Source organism: Ambystoma mexicanum, chromosome 8 (assembly GCF_040938575.1).
Source record: "Ambystoma mexicanum isolate Mex_15411 chromosome 8, UKY_AmexF1_1, whole genome shotgun sequence".
Classification (NCBI taxonomy): domain Eukaryota; kingdom Metazoa; phylum Chordata; class Amphibia; order Caudata; family Ambystomatidae; genus Ambystoma; species Ambystoma mexicanum.
In genome coordinates, this window is record NC_090929.1 from 622,720,136 (window position 1) to 622,742,491 (window position 22,356).

The 22,356-nt window shown below is 48.8% G+C and overlaps 1 protein-coding gene across 11 annotated transcripts in view; it reads right to left on the reverse strand.

Annotated features, from left to right (window-relative positions):
* Nucleotides 1–22,356, reverse strand: part of SH2D5 (SH2 domain containing 5) — a 518,455-nt gene that overhangs the window by 276,254 nt on the left and 219,845 nt on the right. For 10 of the 11 annotated variants that reach the window (XM_069610334.1, XM_069610330.1, XM_069610333.1 and 7 more), the window contains one exon: nt 9,446–9,526. The exons of the other annotated variant lie outside the window; for it this stretch is intronic. In XM_069610334.1, coding sequence (XP_069466435.1) covers nt 9,446–9,526 — 81 coding nt within the window. The remainder of the gene's footprint in view (nt 1–9,445; nt 9,527–22,356) is intronic. 11 annotated transcript variants of the gene reach the window in all.

Sequence of the window (22,356 nt, forward strand, 5' to 3'; positions counted from 1 at the left end):
CTGCATTTCACAACCACTTCAACCTCAGCCACATTTAGGGGCTTACAATGCTTTAAATCATTTTTACAACTCCTTTTTATTAGGGTTTCAAAACAAAAGTAATGAAGCTTCAATTAAATAGTCACAGGTAAACAATTCAATTGTCTTGTTTTTTTATGCCTACTGGGTATTTGCATTGAGTCCAGCTGAAATAATCATGAAGATATCGCACACGGTGGGGGTAAATTGCATAGGTTCACACGTTTCACTTTCCATGAGCATTTAATAGATGCCCAAATCGAATAAACACTTTTAAAAAAGCATGCAAATGTAGCTAACAAGTAGAACCTTTTCACCCTGTGCAATTTTTCTCACCGCCAAAATAAGAAATATTTGCAAATCTTCATTTGCATTGTACAAGTGCAGTTTATATAAATCTGCAGGTATTCCCCAAGTTTCTCGAATTGCCTTGTGCCAAATATTTTCTGCTGATTGTTTACCACTGTTTTAGCTCTAAACTACAGCTGGTAAGCATGGTTATGGTATTTAGAGGTGGAGGAGTTGGGGTAGTAAGTAGGGTCCAGTGGGTTTCCCCCTTTTTTTTAGGTAAATAAAGTGGTAAAAACGCAAAGAAATAAATGGCATTCTGCAAAAGAAACACCAAGAAGCACAGATCCAGTATGCACAAAATCTCTTAGCTGTGAGGAGATGTTAGAGTGAGAAGTGATGCTCTGTCTCTCAGCCGCCAGATCTAGTGGTGGAATATAACTGATGCATGGTCTCTCCGTTGAGAGGTAGAGGTACTGTAGCTTTCGAATGTGAGGTTTGGAATGTAACTGATGCATGGTCTCTCGTCCACAGGTAGAGGTACTGTAGCTTTCGAATGTGAGGTTTGAAATGTAACTGATACATGGTCTCTCCGTCCAGACGTAGAGGTACTGTAGCTTTCGAATGTGAGCTTTGGAATGTAACTGATGCATGGTCTCTCGTCCAGAGGTAGAGGTACTGTAGCTTTCGAATGTGAGGTTTGAAATGTAACTGATACATGGTCTCTCCGTCCAGACGTAGAGGTACTGTAGCTTTCGAATGTGAGCTTTGGAATGTAACTGATGCATGGTCTCTCGTCCAGAGGTAGAGGTACTGTAGCTTTCGAATGTGAGGTTTGAAATGTAACTGATACATGGTCTCTCCGTCCAGACGTAGAGGTACTGTAGCTTTCGAATGTGAGCTTTGGAATGTAACTGATGCATGGTCCCTCTGTCCAGAGGTAGAGGTACAGTAGCTTTTGAATGTGAGGTTTGGAATGTAACTGATGCATGGTCTCTCTGTCCAGAGGTAGAGGTACTGTAGCTTTCCAATGTGAGGTTTGGAATGTAACTGATGCATAGTGTCTCAGGAGTGAGGCAGAGATGGAATGAGAAGTGAGGCACAAGCTCTCTAGTGGAGGTACTGTAGCACTGGAATGTGAGTGACGGAAGGTTTCTCAGCTTGGAGGAAGAGTTAGCATGGGAAGGGATGCATGGCCTCTCAGCTGGAGATAGTGATAGAATGTAAGTGATGGAAGGGCATCCTAGGTTGGAGGAAACGTTCGAATGATAAATGCTCATTCCCTAAGTTTGCGATTGTGATGGAAAGTGAGTAATGCATGGACTCGAAGCTGAAAGAGTGACCTAGAAGGGGAATGGGATCAGGGCCTATTAGCAGGGAGCTAGAATGGGAAATGAAGCAGGTCGCCCGGCCGAGGACAGACTAGGAAGTTATGCATGACTTCTCAATTGGAGATAGACAATAAAGCAATTTCCTGTAAAGGGCAGCAAGATCCAAGTCTTTGAATATGACAGGGTGTTAGGATCCCTCTCTTCCTGGACTTGTGAGTCTCTTCTGTGGTCTGAGGAAAGAGGATGCTGGATATTCGGAAATCCCTGATGGATATGGAAGTGGTGGGATAAGAAAGGTATCCTGGCCAAACCCAAGTAAGTTGGTTTACCATGCCAAAAGATATGTCTTGGTGGATCTTGGAGAGGCTGAGGACCTTCCACAAAGAGTCAGCAGATAGCAGGAGGCAGTGTCCCCCCCTGAAAGTTGATGTTAGTATTTATTTTTGTACTTGAAAGCCATTTATATGTGGTGTCGTGATTTTTCTGGTTCTGAATTCACAACAGTGTTGGAAAGGTGTTTGCTCATGTAGCCAGATCGACTATTTTATGACAATATTTTCGAATTGTGATTAATCTGCCGTTTGGTCCATTCTGATCTACCCTCCCTCTCCTAGATCACTTGACCCCTTGTATTTCCCTCCAACTTCCAATCCCTGTTCTATTTTCCCCTTTCACTACCTCTTTGACCCCCCGTGATTTTCTTGCCTTCCCTGATTTCCAGTGGCATGTCAATAGCATGTTGGTTTAGTTTGCAATGAGTTATTCAAACAGCATCATATAGTTGACGGCTATTTTAGTTGTTTTACATACACCTACACAGTCTGCTTTTGCCTTGGGAATTAACCCCATCAAAAGATGTTGGAGAGGCCACCAGGGGGCGCGGGCAAGATGGCCGCCTGAATCTCAAGCTCCCCGCATGGCCCCGGGAAACTCACGAAAAAACATGCCTTAAGTGCTTTTTAACCCCATCTATCAGCGATCGTTGAGAAGGGGAACCGCTGTGGACTACCCAGAAGCTGGTCCGGACTTCGGAGATGCCCCGGTTCCCGAGATAACGACCTGTGTACGGCGACCCCCCTGCACCTGAGGGAAGGCCCCGGGTGGGAGCCGCACATCGCCTAGCTGCGTAGCGGTGGGAGGAGTCGGATTCCCCACCCGCTCTGACTCGTGCACCGAGGCCTGAGGTCCTCTCGACGGCTCGGGCGGGCCCTGCGGAGATCCCCTTCAGCGGCTTAGGCCACACGGCTGACGGCCCCCGCCTCTCCGGACATCTCAGAGGAGCCCCCACGCCAGATGCGGCGGGTCATCCGACCCCACCAGAGAGCAGTAATGGCCCGTGCAACCAACACACAGGGCCCAACGCCGGGCGGGCCTTCCGAGAAGTTCCAACGGCTGCCGGCGACCGGCCCATCCATCATTGGGGGTACGGGGGCACCACTGCCACACCAACCGCTCTCACCACCAGTGATTCGTCTGTGCCCGAGCCGACGCAGCGGTGCACCGCGGATCTCAACGGCCCACGTTTCCAAACCTGACCACCGCCCCAACGGCCTACCTCCCCACAGCCCCCACGGGGCTCCGGATTAGTGGCGGAGGCGCCCACCCGACCACCGGAGAAGGCTCAGGCCATTGCAGGAGCGCGCCTGGGCCACCCCGCCACCCGGCAGACACCTCAGGAGAACCCTATAGCGTAGTGCGATCGATACCCCATGAACTGGAGGGAGACCCTTGCGCAATACCAATACACACCTGGGTCCCTCGAAATGGAGACCGGCCCTGCAGCCTCGCAACCCCCGGACATGAATGCCATACAGAGCAACATCCAAACGATCCTAGAAGAGATTAGGGGTATGAGGACAGACATGGGGGCCAAGTTGGCGGACCTCACGGCCAAGGTTTCAACGCTGGAGGATCGGGTAGAAGGGGTCGAGTGCAACCAGGCATCGACGGACATCCTCGAGGCACAAATGGAAACTAGATTTCAGGAACTGCACCGCCGCGAGGAGGACCTCCGGCTCAAGGTCGACGACATGGAGAACCGGGAGAGGAGAAACAACTTGAGAATTTTTGGCCTTGAGGAGACGGAGGGAGAGACCCCGGTTGGACTTGAAAGCAAAATCCAAGACATCATCAGGATTGTCCTGGGGTTGGACTCGGGGGAGACTCTCCTGCTTGATAGAGTCCATCGGGCCGGCGGGGGGGTAGAGGTCCACGCTCAGTTCTTGCAAGATTTCACTATTATAAGGACAAGGCTAGGGTGTTGGAGAGGGCTAGAACCCTACGAGATATTCAACATGGCAACTCCAGGGTGACGATTTACCAGGATCTCTTGGCCCTCACTCTCCAGATGCGAAAGAAATGCGGCACTATCACCAGGTGGCTACAAGAAAAGGGGACACGCTATCGCTGGGGCCCCCCATTCCACCTAGCATTTGAATGGCAGGGCCAGAGGTACCAACTAGTCACGGAGGCGGAAATCCGAAGGGCCACCGAGGATCTCACAGGCGACATCGCAGGACCATCAGAAAATCGGGACAAAACCAACGGAGACCGCCCTCGTGCCCCTCAAGGCCCAGACCTCTCCCAGAGGAAGCTAAAGGTCAAAGGCTCACATAAATTTCAAAAAACCAAGCATCCACCCACAGACCGAGGAGATCCTATATGAGCGTACGAGCAGCAACCAAGGCTCGCCTTTCTGCACAGAAGGCCTGATCCACACCCCACGGAGCACGCAACGATTCATGGAGCCCGCCATTCATAGTGTTTTCGCCCCACGACCTGTGGAGAGTTCTTTGTTTAATTGACTTCGGTCAGGGTTGAAGTGTTGCCCATTTAGAGGCTGTTGTATGGTTTTATAGGAAGTTGCACGGCGACTCCACACGGACAACGGCCGGCGCCTCTCCAGGCCTCATCCCGTGATACGCCCCGCCAGGGGCAAAGGAGACACGACCAGGTAACAGGGCCGGGGGGGGCCTGGTGGCTCGGGAGTCGCTACAGCCAGTTCCCCAGCGCGGATCAGAAAGGGCCAGTACTTAACGAAGAGAGACAGGTTGGAAAGCGCTACACCTAAGAAAATGTTTTCCCGGGGCCAGGGAAGCGACCCTGGTGGTTCGTTGCCAGTCACATCCCCACCCGGGGACCCAGCGGCGAACGCCCCACAAAACGGGTAAGGGGGGCAGAGGGGGGGTTGCCCCCCGTGGGGCTCGAGGGGAAAGGGAAAACCAGCTCAAACTATGGACACTTTTCTTGCAACGGGCTCCGAGTAGCAGACACTTAGAGGCGATTTCAGTGCGCGTAACGAAAAATGACAATGATTGAAGCAAAGATAGGCACGTTGACCGTCAAGGGCCTTAACTCCCAGAATAAGAGATCTCTCACGAGGAACATGTTCCGTAAACAACACCTAACGGTTCTTTTCCTACAGGAGACACATTACAGGCAAGGCAGGGAATCGAAGATCAAGGGGAAAGACATCGGGTGCAATAACTAGGCCTCACACAGAAGTTCTAAGAAGGAAGGGGTGGGAATCCTCCTGAGCAGGGCGTTCTATCTCACAGACATAGAAACCAAGAGGGGTTTTGGTGGTCGTTTTTTTGGGCATTAAGGGAACCTGTGAGGGAGAGCGCGTTACCCTGGCCACTCTATATGCGCCCAACTCAAAACAAATACACTTTCTCACCCAGGTCTTTCATGTCATGGATGAGTGGGCAGAGGGAGCCATGATATTGTGGGGGGACAAGAACCTTATAATGGACCCGAGGCTTGACTGGTGGTCCGCGAGAGGGGGGACACCCAGGGGCATCTCCAAGGACAATCTGGCCCTGCAGGCCCTCCTGAGAGAGCACTATTGGGTTGACATCTGGCGAACAGCAAACCCGAACCAGGGTGGGTACACCTTTTTTTCGCCCCCTCATTGCACTTACAACAGAATCGACCTTTTGTTAATCTCGGAAGAGGGGAACGGGGTGGCACAACAGCCGGAGGTGGAAGCCATAACTTGGTCGGACCACGAACTCCTGATAGCGAATTGGTCACTGCCCATCTCCCCAAGATCTTCCCGATGGCGTTGCAATGATACACTCCTCAGGGACCCAGTATTTCGTGATTTCATGAGGCAGGAAATGCTGGCGTATTTTGAGACAAACGACACCGGCGAGACGGATATGTCCATGGTGTGGGATGCCGCAAAAGCCACTTTCAGGGGCCTTCTCATAGCGGAGGGTTCGAGACGTAAACGGGAGAGAGGCCTAATCGAGGGTAAACTCCGCGCTGAGTTGGGCGCTCTGCGAGCCTGACTGGGCCTCCCGGGGGTGGATCGAGGGGCTCTCCTGGAGGAGATGCAGGGCAAAAGACAGGAACTCCATACGGTCCTCATAGGGGAAGTCATCAAGAAAATGAGATATACTAAGCAGAGGTACTATGAACGGGGAGATAAGGTGGGGACCCTACTAGCGCAGAGGGCTCGGGGCTGCAGGGTTGAGAGGGGAGTCACTCGTCTCAGGGATGGAGTGGGCGGGATTCACGGGGGCTGCAAGGAAATAGTGGAGTGTTTCGCTGACTATTACAGCAAACTCTATTCCAAAAAGGCAGACGAATCACTGGAGGACATCAGCGCCTACTTGGCAGAACACCCTCTGCCTAGGCTGTCCAATGTGGAGCTAGAGGTCCTGGAGAGAGAGATATCAGAGGAGGAGGGCGCCATCAAAAGACTGAAGGTCGGAAAGGCACCGGGGGAAGACGGCTACACAGCCGACTTTTACAAACAGACCCAACCCGTCCTGCTGAAGCCCCTGGTCAAATTGTTTAACCAGATCAGGAACCGGGAGTCCATCCCACCGACATTTTTGCAGGCCCTCATCCCTGTTATACCCAAACCCAGCAAGGACCAGACGGAATGTGGGTCTTATAGACCCATCTCACTCCTCAATCTGGACGCTAAGATCTTTACCAGAATCCTGGCCACCAGACTTGAGGGCTGCCTCCCGCGCCTGGTACACCCCGACCAAGCGGGATTTGTTTTGAACAGGCAGGGTTCTGATAATATACGGAAGACGCTCCACGTGCTTGCCTCGGGAGGGGTCCGCGACGAAGGCGCGCTTCTACTGGCCCTTGACGCGGAGAAGGCCTTTGACAGGGTCAGCTGGGCCTTTATGAGGGAGGTATTCACGACCCTGGGTATGGGCCCGAGGTGGCTGGGTTGGATCTCCGCGCTCTACTCCTCCCCCTCCGCTAGAGTGGTGGCAAATGGGACCGAGTCGAAGACATTCCCCCTTGAGTGTGGTACACGGCAGGGATGTCCTTTGTTCCCCCTAATTTACGCGCTCGTGATGGAACCATGGGCAATCTCGATCCGCAATGATGCGGCCATCAGGGGAGTACAGGTCGGAGAGCTGCAGTGCAAAGTCTGCCTTTTTGCTGATGATGCACTGCTCTATATCACAAACCCATCCCAAACAGTCCCCCGAATGCTGCAGGGCCTCTCGCGCTATGTGGACCTATCGGGGTACAAAGTTAATCTGGAGAAATCGGTGGCGTTCGTAGGGGGTAATTTACCAGACTCAGAGATGACCTTTGTTAACGGACTCCCCTTCAGGCTGAGAGACGACGGATTCCGGTACCTTGGAGTCCAGGTCACCCGTGACCCCGAGGGCCTATACCCGGCCAATTCCCCCCCCTCTGGTCAGCAATCCGGAAAGACATGGAGCGCTGGTCAGGGTAGAGGCTCTCCTGGATGGCACGTCTCAAACTCATAAAAATGGTAATCCTTCCCAAGTTTCTATTTCTTTTCCAAATGCTCCCGGTGCTGATCCCCAAAACGTTTTTCAAGGAAACGAAGCAAGTCCTCCTCAACTTTCTCTGGTCAGGGAAGAAACACAGAATCTCCTACGAGGTGCTGACCAGACCGAAGGAGGATGGAGGGGTGGGATAGCCTGACCTTGAAACATACCATAGGGCCTCCCAACTGAGGGTCCTGGTCGACCACTTTGCCCCGGGGACGAAAAAACAATGGGTAGCCATGGATAAAGGGCCTCTTGCACCGTCACCATAGAGGAATGGCTCTGGGTCCCGAGGAAATAGATCCCCAGAAGTGTCTTATATCACCCAGTCCTAAAATTGTTGTGGTCCCTATGGAAAGAGGGAGGGGGTTATTACCGCTGGCTCACAACCTGGCCCTCCCCCTTGAGCTGCATTTGGGCCCCCCCTTCCTGGCCAAGATAGCGGAGCCAGCGGTGTACCAGACGTGGTTCGAGGCAGGCCGTAGCAGGACTGGTCACCTCTGGGTGGGGGGCTCTTTCTTACCCCTGAAATATCTGGAGGAGGCCCTGGGGATAGGCACCCTGTCCCCCTTTCGCTATCTCCAGCTTAAGGGAGTCCTGACCGAACCATCCTGGGGGGACACCCTCAGGAGAGACCTTACAGACTTTGAAAAACTCCTCCTTTCGGCGAGGGGCTCCAAGGGAATAATATCCCGCCTCTACAAGCTCTTCCTCTTTTCTGTCCCGCGAGACCCCCCCACCTGCACGCACATAATGGGGAAAGGACCTGGGTGAGGAGATCGACGATGAGAGGTGGAGGGAGATGTGTAGGCGGGCCAACCGCTCCACGGCCTCACTCCAGTATCGCCACCAGGCCTTCAAGGTATTGCATCGCTGGCACTACCCCCCGCAGAGGATTGCTAGAATGAGGCCAGGGTACGATCCACATTGCTGGAAGTGTAGGACCGAAAGGGGGGACTATATTCACATGTGGCGGAGGTGCCCGGTGGTCCAAAAGTACTGGGAGGAGGTTTTGTCATGGATTAAGGGGATAGATGGGGTGGAGCGGCCTTCCTGCCCCTGGCTTCTCCTTTTCGGAATTGACATTGGGGACGATCATGAAAATACCTATAACCACATGCTCCAGGTCATGTTGGTGGCGGCCAGGTGCTGCCTGGCTCAAAAATGGAAGAACCCTGGAAAGCCCGGGGAAAAAGCATGGGTAACCAAGGTACGGGCCCATTTACGACATGGAATTCCTTACGCATTTACTCGACAAATCTAGATCCAACATCGAGGAAATATGGCTCCCCTTCTTTGAAAAATACGGCCGCACAGTGTAATCTTAGGCTCCGGACCCGGAGAACCCCCCTCTGGGGTCCTCAGGCCAGCGTTCACTGTTTCAACTCCGAGTCCTTCAAAGCTCGGCCCATGACTTCGGCGTGCCAAGTGCACAACATGTAGACTTTGCTATGCTCTTTTCGGAACCTGTCAGATACGCAATTATTAAGAAATTGAACTGGTGGGGGCTGGGGTGGTGGGAATTATTGGGGGGCGAGGGGTTATAACTGGTTTCCTGTTTATTAATGTTTAAATATGCTCTGCATTGTTGTAACACAGGTGCAAACCCTAATAAAATTTGATTGTTAAAAAAAAAAGATGTTGGAAAAATAAAGCAAATTAAGTGATGTCAGGCCCCTCTGTTTGAGCTAGAGTTGGCGCTCGGCGTTATGCTAAACCTCAGGAGAGGGGTAGAGTTAAAAGGAAAACTTGATACAGGACCTCTCAGTTGGGATATGTCGGGGAAGTGATAAGGGGCTGAACAAATATCAGTTGTGATGTAAAGGCTTTTGACTGGACGGTAGAGAGAATGGAGAGTGTTGCAGGGCGTCTCACCTGATGCTGTAAGGAAAAGGGATGGGCAGCAATTATCACAGTCTTGCACTGCAGATCGTTAACAAGAGACCGCCCATTTGACTGCTTCCACTGCCAACACCACACTCATCCTGTATGACAAGGCTACCTAATTCCCCCAAGCCCATGACCTCTGACCTTCACGGATTGAAGCTGCTCTTCCACCATCCACACCCGCTGCTGGGGTTCCAGGTCTGCCACAGGAAAAGAGCCCACATACTGGAGGAGAAGAGAAAGGTAGTCAGTGGCCTGATTTCATGTAGTGTGTTCATTGTACTGTTCTGCAAGCCACTGAGATGGCTTCTGAGTGCATAAAAGACTAAGCATCACAAATAGGTTGCCTTGGGCAGCGTGTGGCATACTACGATCAGCGTAGATAAGACACAGGCATGATTCAGACCGTTTGTGGGTATTAGGTGAACAGGTGACAGTCAAACACTGATTGAAAAGACACAATATGGCTCCAAGCACAGATAGAGTAATTCCGCTTCTACAGGACGCAGGTCACCCTCACATTGGTAGAATGAATCCTGGCATATAGAGGGCAGATCTAGCAGACAAATGCTGTGCCCAGAAATGTCTCTAGGAGTGGGCAACTGGGGCACAAATGCCGCGTGCCACCACCCTGGATGCCTAATGAAAAGAAGTGAGTGCTTATTTAAAAAAAAAAAAAAAAAAACATAAATAACATGTCATGAATTTGAATAGTGTGCTGCTGAGACTCTGAGCATGCTACTTGGCTGTTGTTCACAACTCATTTCCGATCTGATCAATTCATCTGTAATGCATTCTGTGTTCACTGTATTGCATTACTATATGTTTGTTCACTATCATGCAGTTTGGATAGTGCCTTACCTTTTTTTTGGTAATACATTGATCATATGTAATAACCGAAGTTGAAATGCATATTGTTATATTTTATCTCAGGATGGAAGATAGCTCAGTGTGTTAAGCACATGTTGCGGTGATCTGCTGTATCACAATGCCGAATCACAGCAAAGCAAACAGTATTTTGTTAAAATTAAAAATAATCTCAAACACTGATCAGTAGTACTGATCCCAACCTGGAGATGATGTATGTCTTTTCGATCCTGTACCCAGTCGTTAAGATGACCCAGTCGGATTCTTACATATATTTTACTCGCTGTATCCAGCAGAGACATTGTTCTGTAATTACTCTTGTCATCTCTGCATCCTTTTTTTGTGGATCAGGATAATCTCAACCTTGGTCCAAGAAGTGGGTACAAATGAAGCAACTGTAATGGTGCTAAAAAAGGTGAAGAAAAAGGTGCTCAAATACTGGCATCTTCTTTATAAATATTAGCTGGTATTTGTCCACCCCTGGAGCCTTACCACTTTCTGACACTTGATCGCTAAGTGAATCTCCTCTAGTGTGACGAAGTGCAGTGCAGAAGATCTATCCCCCTTTGCTGGCGAATAACCATTGCCACTTGGAATTTGGAAGGAGTGTGTTTCTTCATATTGAAGCCCCATAGGGCTCAATGGGAATGGTGAGGTTGGATGCGCCGGCACCATTCAGAATGGTGCCGGCGCATCCAACATGCCCTGCTCGCAAGTGCCGCTATGCCCGTCAAGGTCAGACCTGGTGGACGGAAGGCACCCCGAGCAGAACTCGTAGTTTGCCAGTCCGGTAACAATGGTACCCGCAAGCTTACCAGTACCGTTGCTACCGGACCGGCAAATTTATGAGGCCCAATGTCTTTTTAAGCGATAGGATTGTTATATGAGTACCTAAGAAATCGGATGCTATACCCCTATATTTATTTGCATTTTTTAGGCCATAGATTAGTTATTTCTTAGCCTTACAGCACTCTTTGTCAAACCATTGTTTATATTTTACTGTAGCTCTCTCCACTGTTTGGTGACCAGTGCATAGATAAGAGAGACAAGATCATTATAATGTTCTATTAGCTCTGTACTAGCCTGGTTTGGGTATCCAAAAACCTTTTCTAGTTAGGGTAATATATTATGGAATATCAAGGGAGGGTTCTTGTTGACCTTAATATGCTCCCACCTAACAGAGCCTCTTCTTTTTCCAGTTATATCAATTACTGGCAAAAAGTAGCTTTACTCAGCACGGTTTCTGTAGTCAGACATGATAACACTCTCTCACAATGCAATGGCCGAAGCCCACAATGCAGCAGCCCCAACTTCCAGAACAAGTAAACTCAATACTAACCTATCGCCCACACACCACACATTCTCAAGAATATATAATAGACATTATCGACATTGCTTTCCTTTAATGCAACATGTCTTTCATGTATGTTTGTGGTCTTATTTAGTGACCTGGATTCCAGCAAATTCTCTCACATACCAAACGTAGTAAAATCATTTCACAGAATAATATAATTTTTGAAATGGGAAAGCTGGGATTTGAGCCCAGGTTTCATTGTGTTCCAGTTTGCAATTTGAAGCAGGCGACATCTCCTCTCCTCTCCTCTCATCCCATCCTATCCTATGCAATCCCATCTTTAATTTTAAACCATTCCAAAAAGATGACAAAGGTAGAGAATTGATTGGTAGAGCTGAGCCATTGCTTAACCAGGTGATCTGTCTTCGCTCTCACAGCCAAACATACGTTGGCAGGGCAAAAGACCCATACTTGGCTTCCTGCCTCCCCAGCCTACAACACAAAACCCATACCTAGCAGCCTCTCATTCCAGCCGCCTTATCACAAGAACCTCACATGGCATCATGCACCCCCTATCACCTCCCACCGGTAGACATTGTATAATTGACAATTATATTTATTTATAGAGTAATACTATAGACTATAAACCCATATCATATCCATATCATTCAACAGATAGTTAAGAAAAATAAGGAACAGTGATACAAAGCGATTTGCTCATGAACACATGATGTATGAAGTGTGGATGGTGGCGATTTGAGCCCTGTCTTCACAGTTCCACGGTTTCCAATTTAGAAAGCAGGGGAGACTTTATCTTCTCCTATTCCATCTTCAATATTAGAAACATCAAAACACTTTCTTCAAAGCTGTTATTCAAGGGATAAATAAATAATTCAATAAATCTAGCTTTCAAAGCGCCAATGTATGTACAGAAGGGAAGGCTATTAATCTTCTGTATCCTGAAGCAAATATATCTGAGAGTACACACAATTGTACAGACTATAATTATAATCTAGCCTGTACAATTGTGTGTGCTTTAAAAACACCAGATCACATGGTGACACAACTTGAAAAATATAAGAGAAGTCTTAATCGAAACATATCTTCATAAAGCAAGTATACACCACTTTGTCAGAAAAAAGAAAGGGGTTAATCCAGTCCCATAATCGGCTGCAGTTGCTTGCAGGTCAAACACAGATCTCAGCAACAGCCAATCGGCCTGCTGACCTTTCCAGATGTGTACCTCTGTCTCATTTATCCTATTTTATATGCCCATCACACTCTGTTGTCCTTCCCTTGGCCCTTATTCCCATCATCAGACCTCTGTTTACCTTTTGCTCAATCCTTTAGCCTTCAACTCACACAACCCATTCCCAGTCACCAATTTCTTGTCAATCACACCCTTTAGTTACCCATCACACCTAGCCCATGTCTTGCCCTTCCCCAATTTATTGCCCTGGCTTACATGTACACAGCAGAACATCATGATTTGACTGTTAATGTCTGCCAAACAATAGAAGCCATGGTAGAGATCTTGCTGGTAGTTGTGGATATTGGGTCTGCACTAGGGATAACGCTGAGTGAATGGTACTGAGGGTACTTCACTTTGATTATGCTCCCAAATTGCTTGGAAAGTCAGCTGTATCTTTCAATTCATGGAAGCAGAGGGAACTGCAAGGGGAATCCGCCCTGGGATCTGATGATGGAGAGGGAGCATGAACAACCTACTATGGTTATGTGTGTTTTCGTAGGTCGAAGGATGTATCTGTGTTCATGTGACTTTGTATCTATATATCTGAATATCTTGTTGATTTGCAAGAGTGTCTTTTGTTGGTCACATAATATGAGTGTTCTGGACAAGACAATGAAAAATAATCACGGAATTAGTAGCAAAGGGTCATGTCCAGGTGTGAAAAAGTGAGCATCTCCAATTGCCCCCCTCTACCCACTGCACCCATGTAATGCGTTAAAGGGTAAGAATTGACTATTTTGTGCACAGAAAAAGTACAGTAGTATTTCAGAGCCCCCACTGCACATAATACATTTTCCCCCTTCACATTGATGGTGAAATTGTCTGAAAGAAATGTAAAAAGATTCTTGACGTTATCACCGGCTGCTGTGGTATTTCTGAAATAGCCTTGGAGGTATTTCAGAAATATCACCTCTGCTGATGGTACTTTGAATAGGGTGGATTTTCAGAAACACCACCAGAAGAGGTGGCAACTTTCTCCACCGGTATTTCATTAAAGAAATTCCACCCAACTCTGAATGACTTCCCCTTAGATTGTAGTTTTAGTAATACCTGAATGTTACATCTTTCCGTGTGTTTTTCACTGGGCCCAAAAGTAAGTACCACAAACCAACATCCATTTCTATAACCACCATGGGTGCTATTCGGGATGCTATTAAACACTTTTTGTAATGAACTTGCTAGACATCAAGAAATTCAGCAAAACATGGGGTAGCATTCTTACAGAATGAAAACCAAAGGCAAACTCTAAACAGATATGGACATTGGCTTCCTTGGAAAGTAGGAGTTGTGAGAAGTTGCCATGGATTGTAACAGACCAATGGTGTCTGGGGCACAGTGGTGCTAACATTAGCACCCACGGTCACAGAATCTGTCATTTAAGTGTGTACATCGACACAGGGCTGTCAGAATATGAACCTGCAACCTAGACTCTTCTCCCACACTGTCTCATTTCATGTTCATATGGAGTGATATTTGATAGTGTCTATGATGGAAACATTAACATTATTGTGTTGAATATGCATTGTGAAGGAAATTGTGTGTTGAAGTGAATTGTGTGTTGAATTTTAATTTATGAGGAAAATGAACTATCTGAAGGCTTTTTTGATGTTTGAGTTAGAAATAATGGGTTTTGCTTAGGTCTATTCAGGACCATACCCAGCTGCACCAGAGTTTGATAATTTATATTTACTTTTTCCTCAATAATAATGTACTTTTTCTTGACTAGGTTGGGCATCCCTACCGACGTAATTACCAATGGTAGCAACCCAGTCCGAACTCCTAGGCCAGGTCCCCTCTGCACGGAAATACAAGCAACCCCAGACATGTTGTGTCCTTGTTGGGATTTAACAGTGAGGTGCAGCTTGGTTCCTTATGGTGCAGCGAGCAAGACACCCACGTCTGGGCTTATCCTCTCTCACACAGGGAGAAAGGTTTTGAAAAGGTCTGAACCACTGGCACTGCTCTGGGCAACTGTCATGATTCCTGCCCCTCATGTCCCCAGCCCTCCAAGATGTCAGGCTGGAGCCAGGCCACGATCACCTACATGGCCCTCAAGGGCCTCCCCATCCCTCCAAAAACCCACTCGGAGTCAGACTTGGCGCTTGTGGCACCAGACTCACTCACTCCCATAGGATAACATTGGGGATTGGACTTGTAGTGCATTGATGGGGACAAGATGGATGCCCCCACATAGTTTGGTTCCCAGTACTGCATGTGCAGTCTAGTCTTTTGGGTGTGGTTCAGCCCAGAAACACCTGGGATACCCACAGACTATTTAAGCCACGCCCACACTGAGAAACATGCTTTGCGTTTTCTGCACCTGCAGCGTGACACTCACCATGTTCAGATCGGTCTCCAGTAGGCCTGCATCTTTCTTCTGCGCTCAGCTCCTGCAAGAACAAGAACACCGTTAGGAACAGCCTTACCTTGCGGCGCCTTCTGCCCATCATTCATCGCTCCTTCTGTTCTGCGGGCATCTTCGGCAGTGTCATTCCCATCCCGGCATGCCGCTTCCTAAGGAAAAGGGAAAAGAACAGAAAAAAGGCATTAGTAAGCATTCAGTTAATCTTTGCTTATTTTTAAAGACTGTACGAGCTTCAAACGCTTACCTGAATCCCAGCTGCTCTGGGGGAACTCTGTCTCCGGAACTTGTCATCCATCTGCAAGAGGGAAAAGACACTCCAGGTTAGCGTGGAAACATCTAGAGGCGCCGCATACGGCGCTTACTCACCGCATTTCTTCTTCCTAACCGGCATCCACGCTGAAAACGTCACGGCATGTAAAAGACACAGAAAAAGAACTCCGTTCAATACAAATACGAAAGGGTCGCATCGCGCTTCGTGCTCTCACTCACCTTCAGGACTACTCATCTCAGCAGCACGTCGCCATCCCCGGACGCCGGACATCATCTAAGGAAGGAAAGGAACGAAGTTAGAGAACTGTTCAAAAGACTCATTACACTTACCTGTCGGACTCTTGCCAGTGAAGTAACTAGGCAGCAACGAGCCCGCATCAATCAACGCGCCCCTGCGCTGAAAGCAGGATGGAGAGCACACTTTCCAAGAAAACAAGGTGAGCTGTGGATGAAAGGGAAGGGTTGGACCCCTGGGAAGAAGGGGTTCAAGCACACAGAGACAATAGGAAGTTAAACTCTACCAATCCTGTGTTTCAGTCCCAGTCTCCAGTCGAGTAGACGCCAGGGAAGGGTTTGAGGTCGTAAGAGGTCAGAACAGGCTGAGTGACATCCCCGTGGATACCATGTGAGTGTTACAGAATGCAAAGCCTCACATCAAAATCCACCCGGGCATCATGGAAACGTCAGAAACCGACCAGTTAGCCAACATGTTGGGGCAGCTACGTTCCGAAGTACATGCAGCCAGGCAGGAGACCAACACCCTGAGGCGAGAGCTGATAGTAGCCAAAGAACGCACTGATGATTTAAGCCGGCAACTTCTCCAGTCACAAGCAGGGCATGCACCATTGCCGGGAAGCGTGCCCTCGATGCCAGCACCATCAGCCAATCCCATTCAGATAACCCTTCCTGGGGCAGTTCCCTTGGCTCCACCTGAATGATTTACGGGGGATCCCAAGAGGTTTGCAACGTTCATGAACCAGTGCCGCCTGCACTTCCTTTGTAGACCAGGGGCCTTTCCGAATGACCATTCACGGGTCGCTTTTGTGCTATCCTACCTGAGTGGTAGCGCCGCGGACTGGTCTGTACACTTTGTGGCCCAAGACGATCCTTTGCTGCATGACTTCAGGAGCTTTCAGCAGGAGATGGAAAAGCTGTTCGCCCGTCGTACTCATGGGCAGGCATTGGACAATGAACTTCTGTCCCTACGCCAAGGGAATCAAGACCTATTAACATACATAGCCACGTTCAATAGACTCGTAGTTGAAGCAGAATGGCCAGTGGAGAAGAGAACCACGTTATTTCATTAGGGGTTGCGGGGGGAGCTCAAAGATGTTCTCGCACAAGTAGTGAACCCCCCCGAAAGACTGCTCAGAATTCATTGACCTTGTTGTTCAACTGGATCATAGGTTGCAGGACCGAAGAGCAGATCGAATCAGACCGGACCCTCGCCCCATGTATGTGCGTTCAAAGGACAATATTACCCGCACAACGTAAGGTTCAGGAGAACCAATGCAAATCGGGGGGGGGGGTCAGATCCACCTTGACTAAAGCGGTAGGGGCCATGGACAAGGAAGATACCATCAAGGAATCGGAAAACTCCCCAGCCCGGCAAGTGTAGGGGTCCACTTGTTGAGTGAAGAAAGTGAACTACAGACCTCCCATTTTGCAATATCTGTGGTCTTGATCAATCACCAACAACCATCTCGGATGCACGCAGTAAGAGCATACATTGACAGTGGAGCCGTTGGGAATTACATCGACCAGGATCTTGCGCAAAGATGGGGCTTCCGTCACACCTTAAATCAACCACCGACACTTTTACCACTGTTGACGGCACGGAAATAGCTTCTGGTCCAGTATCCCAATGCACTGCAGCTTTAACCCTTCTGTGCCAGGATGAACACCAAGAATCTATCGTTTTCAACCTCATTAAGGCACCACAGTTCTGGTTGATTTTGGGAATGCCAGGGTTGGTAGTTCACAATCCTCGAATCGATTGGCGAGCAAAAGAATTGGCCTTTCCAGACACTTGCACCCACACATGTTATCGTCAAGAGAAACAACCAATAGACACCAGAACCTCCACGCTTGCGACTGTGGCAATCGGCACCCTACCAAGTGAATACCAGGACTTTCAAGATGTCTTACAGAAAGAACAGGCTAATACCCTGCCACCGCATAGACTATACGATTGCCAAATCGACCTGATACCCGGCGCACAAATCCCTTGTGGGCCAATTTACGCACTCACGGAACCAGAAAACCAGCAGCTGAAGGCCTATCTTGACCAATACCTGGCCAACGGGTTCATCCGTCCCTCGAAGTCTCCAGCAGCCAGTCCTCTATTCTTCGTACCGAAAAAGGAGGGGGACTTGAGAACGTGCATCGACTATCGCGCACTGAACCAGATTACCGTAAAAAACCGCTACCCCCTGCCACTGATCCCTGAATTGCTTGATCAAGTCAAAGATGCCCAAATCCACACAAAACTAGACCTGAGGGGGCCATATCACCTTGTTCGCGTAAAACAGGGGGAGGAATGGAAAACTGCTTTTCGCACCAAATACGGCTTGTACGAATATCAAGAAATGCCCTTTGGCCTTTTCAAGCGCCTGCAGCATTTCAATACTTCATGAACGATGTCCTACAGGAATTGATTGATGTCTGTGCTCTAGTGTACATCGACGATATTCTAGTATATTCCTCATCAAAGCAGGACCACGTTAAACACGTCCAATCCGTATTGGAGAAACTCCGTCAACACCAGCTCTACGCCAAGCTCGAAAAGTGCTCATTCCATGTCTCCGAGGTGGAATTCTGAACTGGCCATCCCCAAATTCATTCAAGGGGGTTCAAAGTATGCTGGGTTTTGCAAACTTCTACCGCTGGTTAATCCCAGGATTTTCGCAAATCGTGCATCCCATCACGTCATTGCTAAGGAAAAGCAACAAAAAGTTCCAGTGGACAACAGAAGCCGAGTAAGCTTTCCAGGAAGTCAAAGCAAGATTCACATCTGCCCCAATCTTATGCCACCCTCGCCCTGATCTCCCATACTTGGTTGAAACGGACGCCTCAAGCATGGCTATGGGAGCCGTCCTCTCACAAAAAGACCCTGAAATGGGCCAGTTACACCCTGTTGCCTTCTGGTTGCGTAAATTCACACCCCCTGATCTCAATTACGCTATCACAGACAAAGAACTCCTGGCCATTAAGACAGCCTTTAAGGCATGGCGCCACTACCTCTTGTGCGCCAGACACCCAATCACCGTAATAAATGACCACCGGAACCTCCAGTACCTAAAAACGGCAAAGGCCAATCCTCACGACAACTACGTTGGGCTCTTTTTTTTTGCTGAATATGACTACGTGATTACATTTCGACCAGCGGTGAAAAACGGGAAGGCTGATGCCCTTTCCCGTATGGGGGTGGAAGAGCAAGGGTATCAGACCCCTGACCCAATAGCAATCATCCCGAGTGACAAGCTCCTAGGAATCACAGCAACCAAAACCTGATGAGTCCGGAGCAATTACAAGCCATGGAGTGCACAAGGAGAACATTACATGATAAAAGACCAGTTGCCCTACTTCAGGAATCGTTTATTCTTACCAAACCAAGAACTACGAGAACAAGTCATGTCCGGTTATCATGATTCCTTGATCGTGGGCCACCCCGGAATCGCTAAAACCCTAGCCAAGGTAAAGCGAAATTATTGGTGGCCCACGTGGCGAAAAGACATTATCCAATTCATCCTATCTTGTGGAGTGTGTGCTTAAAACAAGTCATCCAAGCAGAAACCGGCTGGGCTATTACAACCATTGGAAATCCCACCAGCACCCTGGCACACGTTGTCCCTCGATTTCATTACTGACTTACCACCCAGTCAAGGGTTTAACACTATTCTTGTGGTCGTGGACCTATTTTCAAAAATGGCACATTTCATTCCTCTTAAGGTGCTCCCAAATGCTTCCACTCTGGCAAAGGGATTTCTTGAAGGCATTGTATGGCTCCATGGGTTTCCTTCAGTTTTGGTCTCAGACCGAGGTACTCAATTCGAATCTAACTTCTGGAGAAAATGCTGCTCTATGGACCAGATCAACATCCGGCTTCCACCAGTCACCATCCTCAAACGGATGGTCAAACTGAGAGGACAAATCAGACGTTCGAGCAATATCTGCGTTGCATGTTACACCAAGCTGAAGGAAGCTGGTTCGACCTATTATGGATAGCTGAATATGCTTATAATAATTCTCTACACACCAGCACTGGGCAGACACCCTTTTAGACCATTTATGGCAGGCACCCTCGTACTTCTGAGTTGGACGTTCCTACAACCATGGAAATGCCAGCAGTGAAAACCTTGCACCCAACCATTTCTCAAACCTTTAAAAGGGCAGCTGAACACCTACTTCAGGCTAAGAATCGCCAAAAGAAGTTTGCTGATCAACACCGAGCAAAGGCCCCCAACTACCAAGTGGGAGATAAAGTCTGGCTGGCGTCTAAACACGTGTCCATTAAAGGAACCCAAACTTTCCGTCCAAGATACCTGGGTCCATTCACCGTCACCTCTGTGATAAATCCTGTGGCGGTCAGACGAGCTTTGCTGTCAAACATGCATATTCCTCCTGTGTTCCACGTGTCTCTCCTTAAACCTGTTCAACCTGGGACCCGGGTAGCAACGCCACCGCAACCAGTAGTAGTCGCCGGGGAGCCAGAATTCGAAGTCAAGGACATCCTGGATTCAAAGTACGTCAGATCCAAATTATACTACTTAGTAAACTGGAAGGGGTATGGTCCACAAGACAGGACATGGGAGCCTTGTGAGTACATCCATGCACCTTGCTTGCTTAGACGATTTCATCAAAACCATCCAAACCAACCAGGACCAGACAGAAGAACCACCTTGAGAGGGGCCTTGGGGGGGGAGTGCTGTCATGATTCCTGCCCCTCATGTCCCCAGCCCTCCAAGATGTCAGGCTGGAGCCAGGCCACGATCACCTACATGGCCCTCAAGGGCCTCTCCATCCCTCCAAAGACCCACTCGGAGTCAGACTTGGCGCTTGTGGCACCAGACTCACTCACTCCCATAGGATAACATTGGGGATTGGACTTGTAGTGCATTGATGGGGACAATATGGATGCCCCCACATAGTTTGGTTCCCAGAACTGCATGTGCAGTCTAATCTTTTGGGTGTGGTTCAGCCTAGAGACACCTGGGATACGTAGAGACTATTTAAGCCACGCCCAGGCTGAGAAACATGCTTTGCGTTTTCTGCACCTGCAGCGCAACACTCACCGTGTTCGGATTGGTCCCCAGTAGGCCTGCATCTTTCTTCTGCGCTCAGCTCCTGCAAGAACAAGAACACTGTTAGGAACAGCCTTACCTTGCAGCGCTTCTGCCCATCATTCATCGCTCCTTCTGTTCTGCGGGCATCTTCGGCGGTGTCATTCCCATCCCGGCATGCCGCTTCCTTAGGAAAAGGGAAAAGAACAGAAAAAAGGCATTAGTAAGCATTCAGCAAATCTTCGCTTATTTTTAAAGACTGTACGAGCTTCAAATGCTTACCTGAATCGCAGCCGCTCTGGGGGAACTCTGTCTCTGGAACTTCTCATCCATCGGCAAGAGGGAAAAGACACTCCAGGTTAGTGTGGAAACATTTAGAGGCGCCGCATACGGCGCTTACTCACTGCATTTCTTCTTCATAACCGGCATCCACGCTGATAACGTTGCGGCACCTAAAAGACACAGAAAAAGAACTCAGTTCAATACAAATACGAAAGGGTCGCATCGCGCTTCGTGCTCTCACTCACCTTCAGCGCTACCCATCTCAGCAGCACGTCGCCATCCCCGGACGCCGGCCATCATCTAAGGAAGGAAAGGAACGAAGTTAGAGAACTGTTCAAAAGACTCATACTTACCTGTCGGACTCTTGCCAGTGAAGTAACTAGGCAGCAACGAGCCTGCATCAATCAACACGCCCCTGCGCTGAAAGCAGGACGGAGAGCACACTTTCCAAGAAAACAAGGTGAGCTGTGGATCAAAGGGAAGGGTTGGACCCCGGGGAAGAAGGTGTTCAGGCACACAGAGACAATAGGGAGTTAAACTCTACCAATCCTGTGTTTCAGGCCCAGTCTCCAGTCGAGTAGACTCCAGGGAAGGGTTTGAGGTCGTAAGAGGTCAGAACAGGCTGAGTGACGTCCCCGTGGAAACCAGGTGAGCGTTACAGCAACCTTCAACAATACTGTTTTTTAGCCTGTCTGATCCATTGCAAACGGGGTCCAGCCATATGCAAATCAGTCAGGTAGTGCCACCAATGGTAGCAGTCCAGACTGAACTGCTAGGCCAGGTACTCGCTGAAACACAAGCAACCTCAAACATGTTTCGGCCTTGTTGGGCTTCATCAGTGAGGTGCAGCTTGGTTCCCTATGCCGCAACGAGCAAGGGACCCATTTATAGGCATACCTTCTCTCACACAGGCAAACTATAACCAAAAAAGTGATACAAATGTATTAAAAGTATCTCGAAACTGGAGTGTTTAGACGATATACCCACCACCAAAAGAAAATCTGTAGAATAGATCAAGTCCGTCGACACATTTAGAGAGTTAGCTATGCCTATTGCCAGTCCACCACTCAGCCAACCCAAATCGCTCGGGCAGCTGGACTGGTATATGTGTGCTAGCCCTGAAGGTCAAAGTGGTTAGTATTCATTGATTCCTGTATCATAATTATATTAGCTTCTCTCAAGAGTTCTGAGGTACGAAACAGTTTATTCAGATTGGCCTGCCCACAGGCATTCAGCGAAAGAACCTTAATTTGTGCTGGGTTAGGGTTACTGTGGTCCTGGGTGTAGACCTGTCAAAAATTATATTGCCATTTCCACCCAGGACCAATTGCGTGGAGCCAATTTTGGATCATATTTCTGATTGGCCAACTGATTAGTACTACTATCAGTCAACCCCAAAGACTCCTCTTATATAGAAATAGAGAGAAATGACTCAGCATCCTC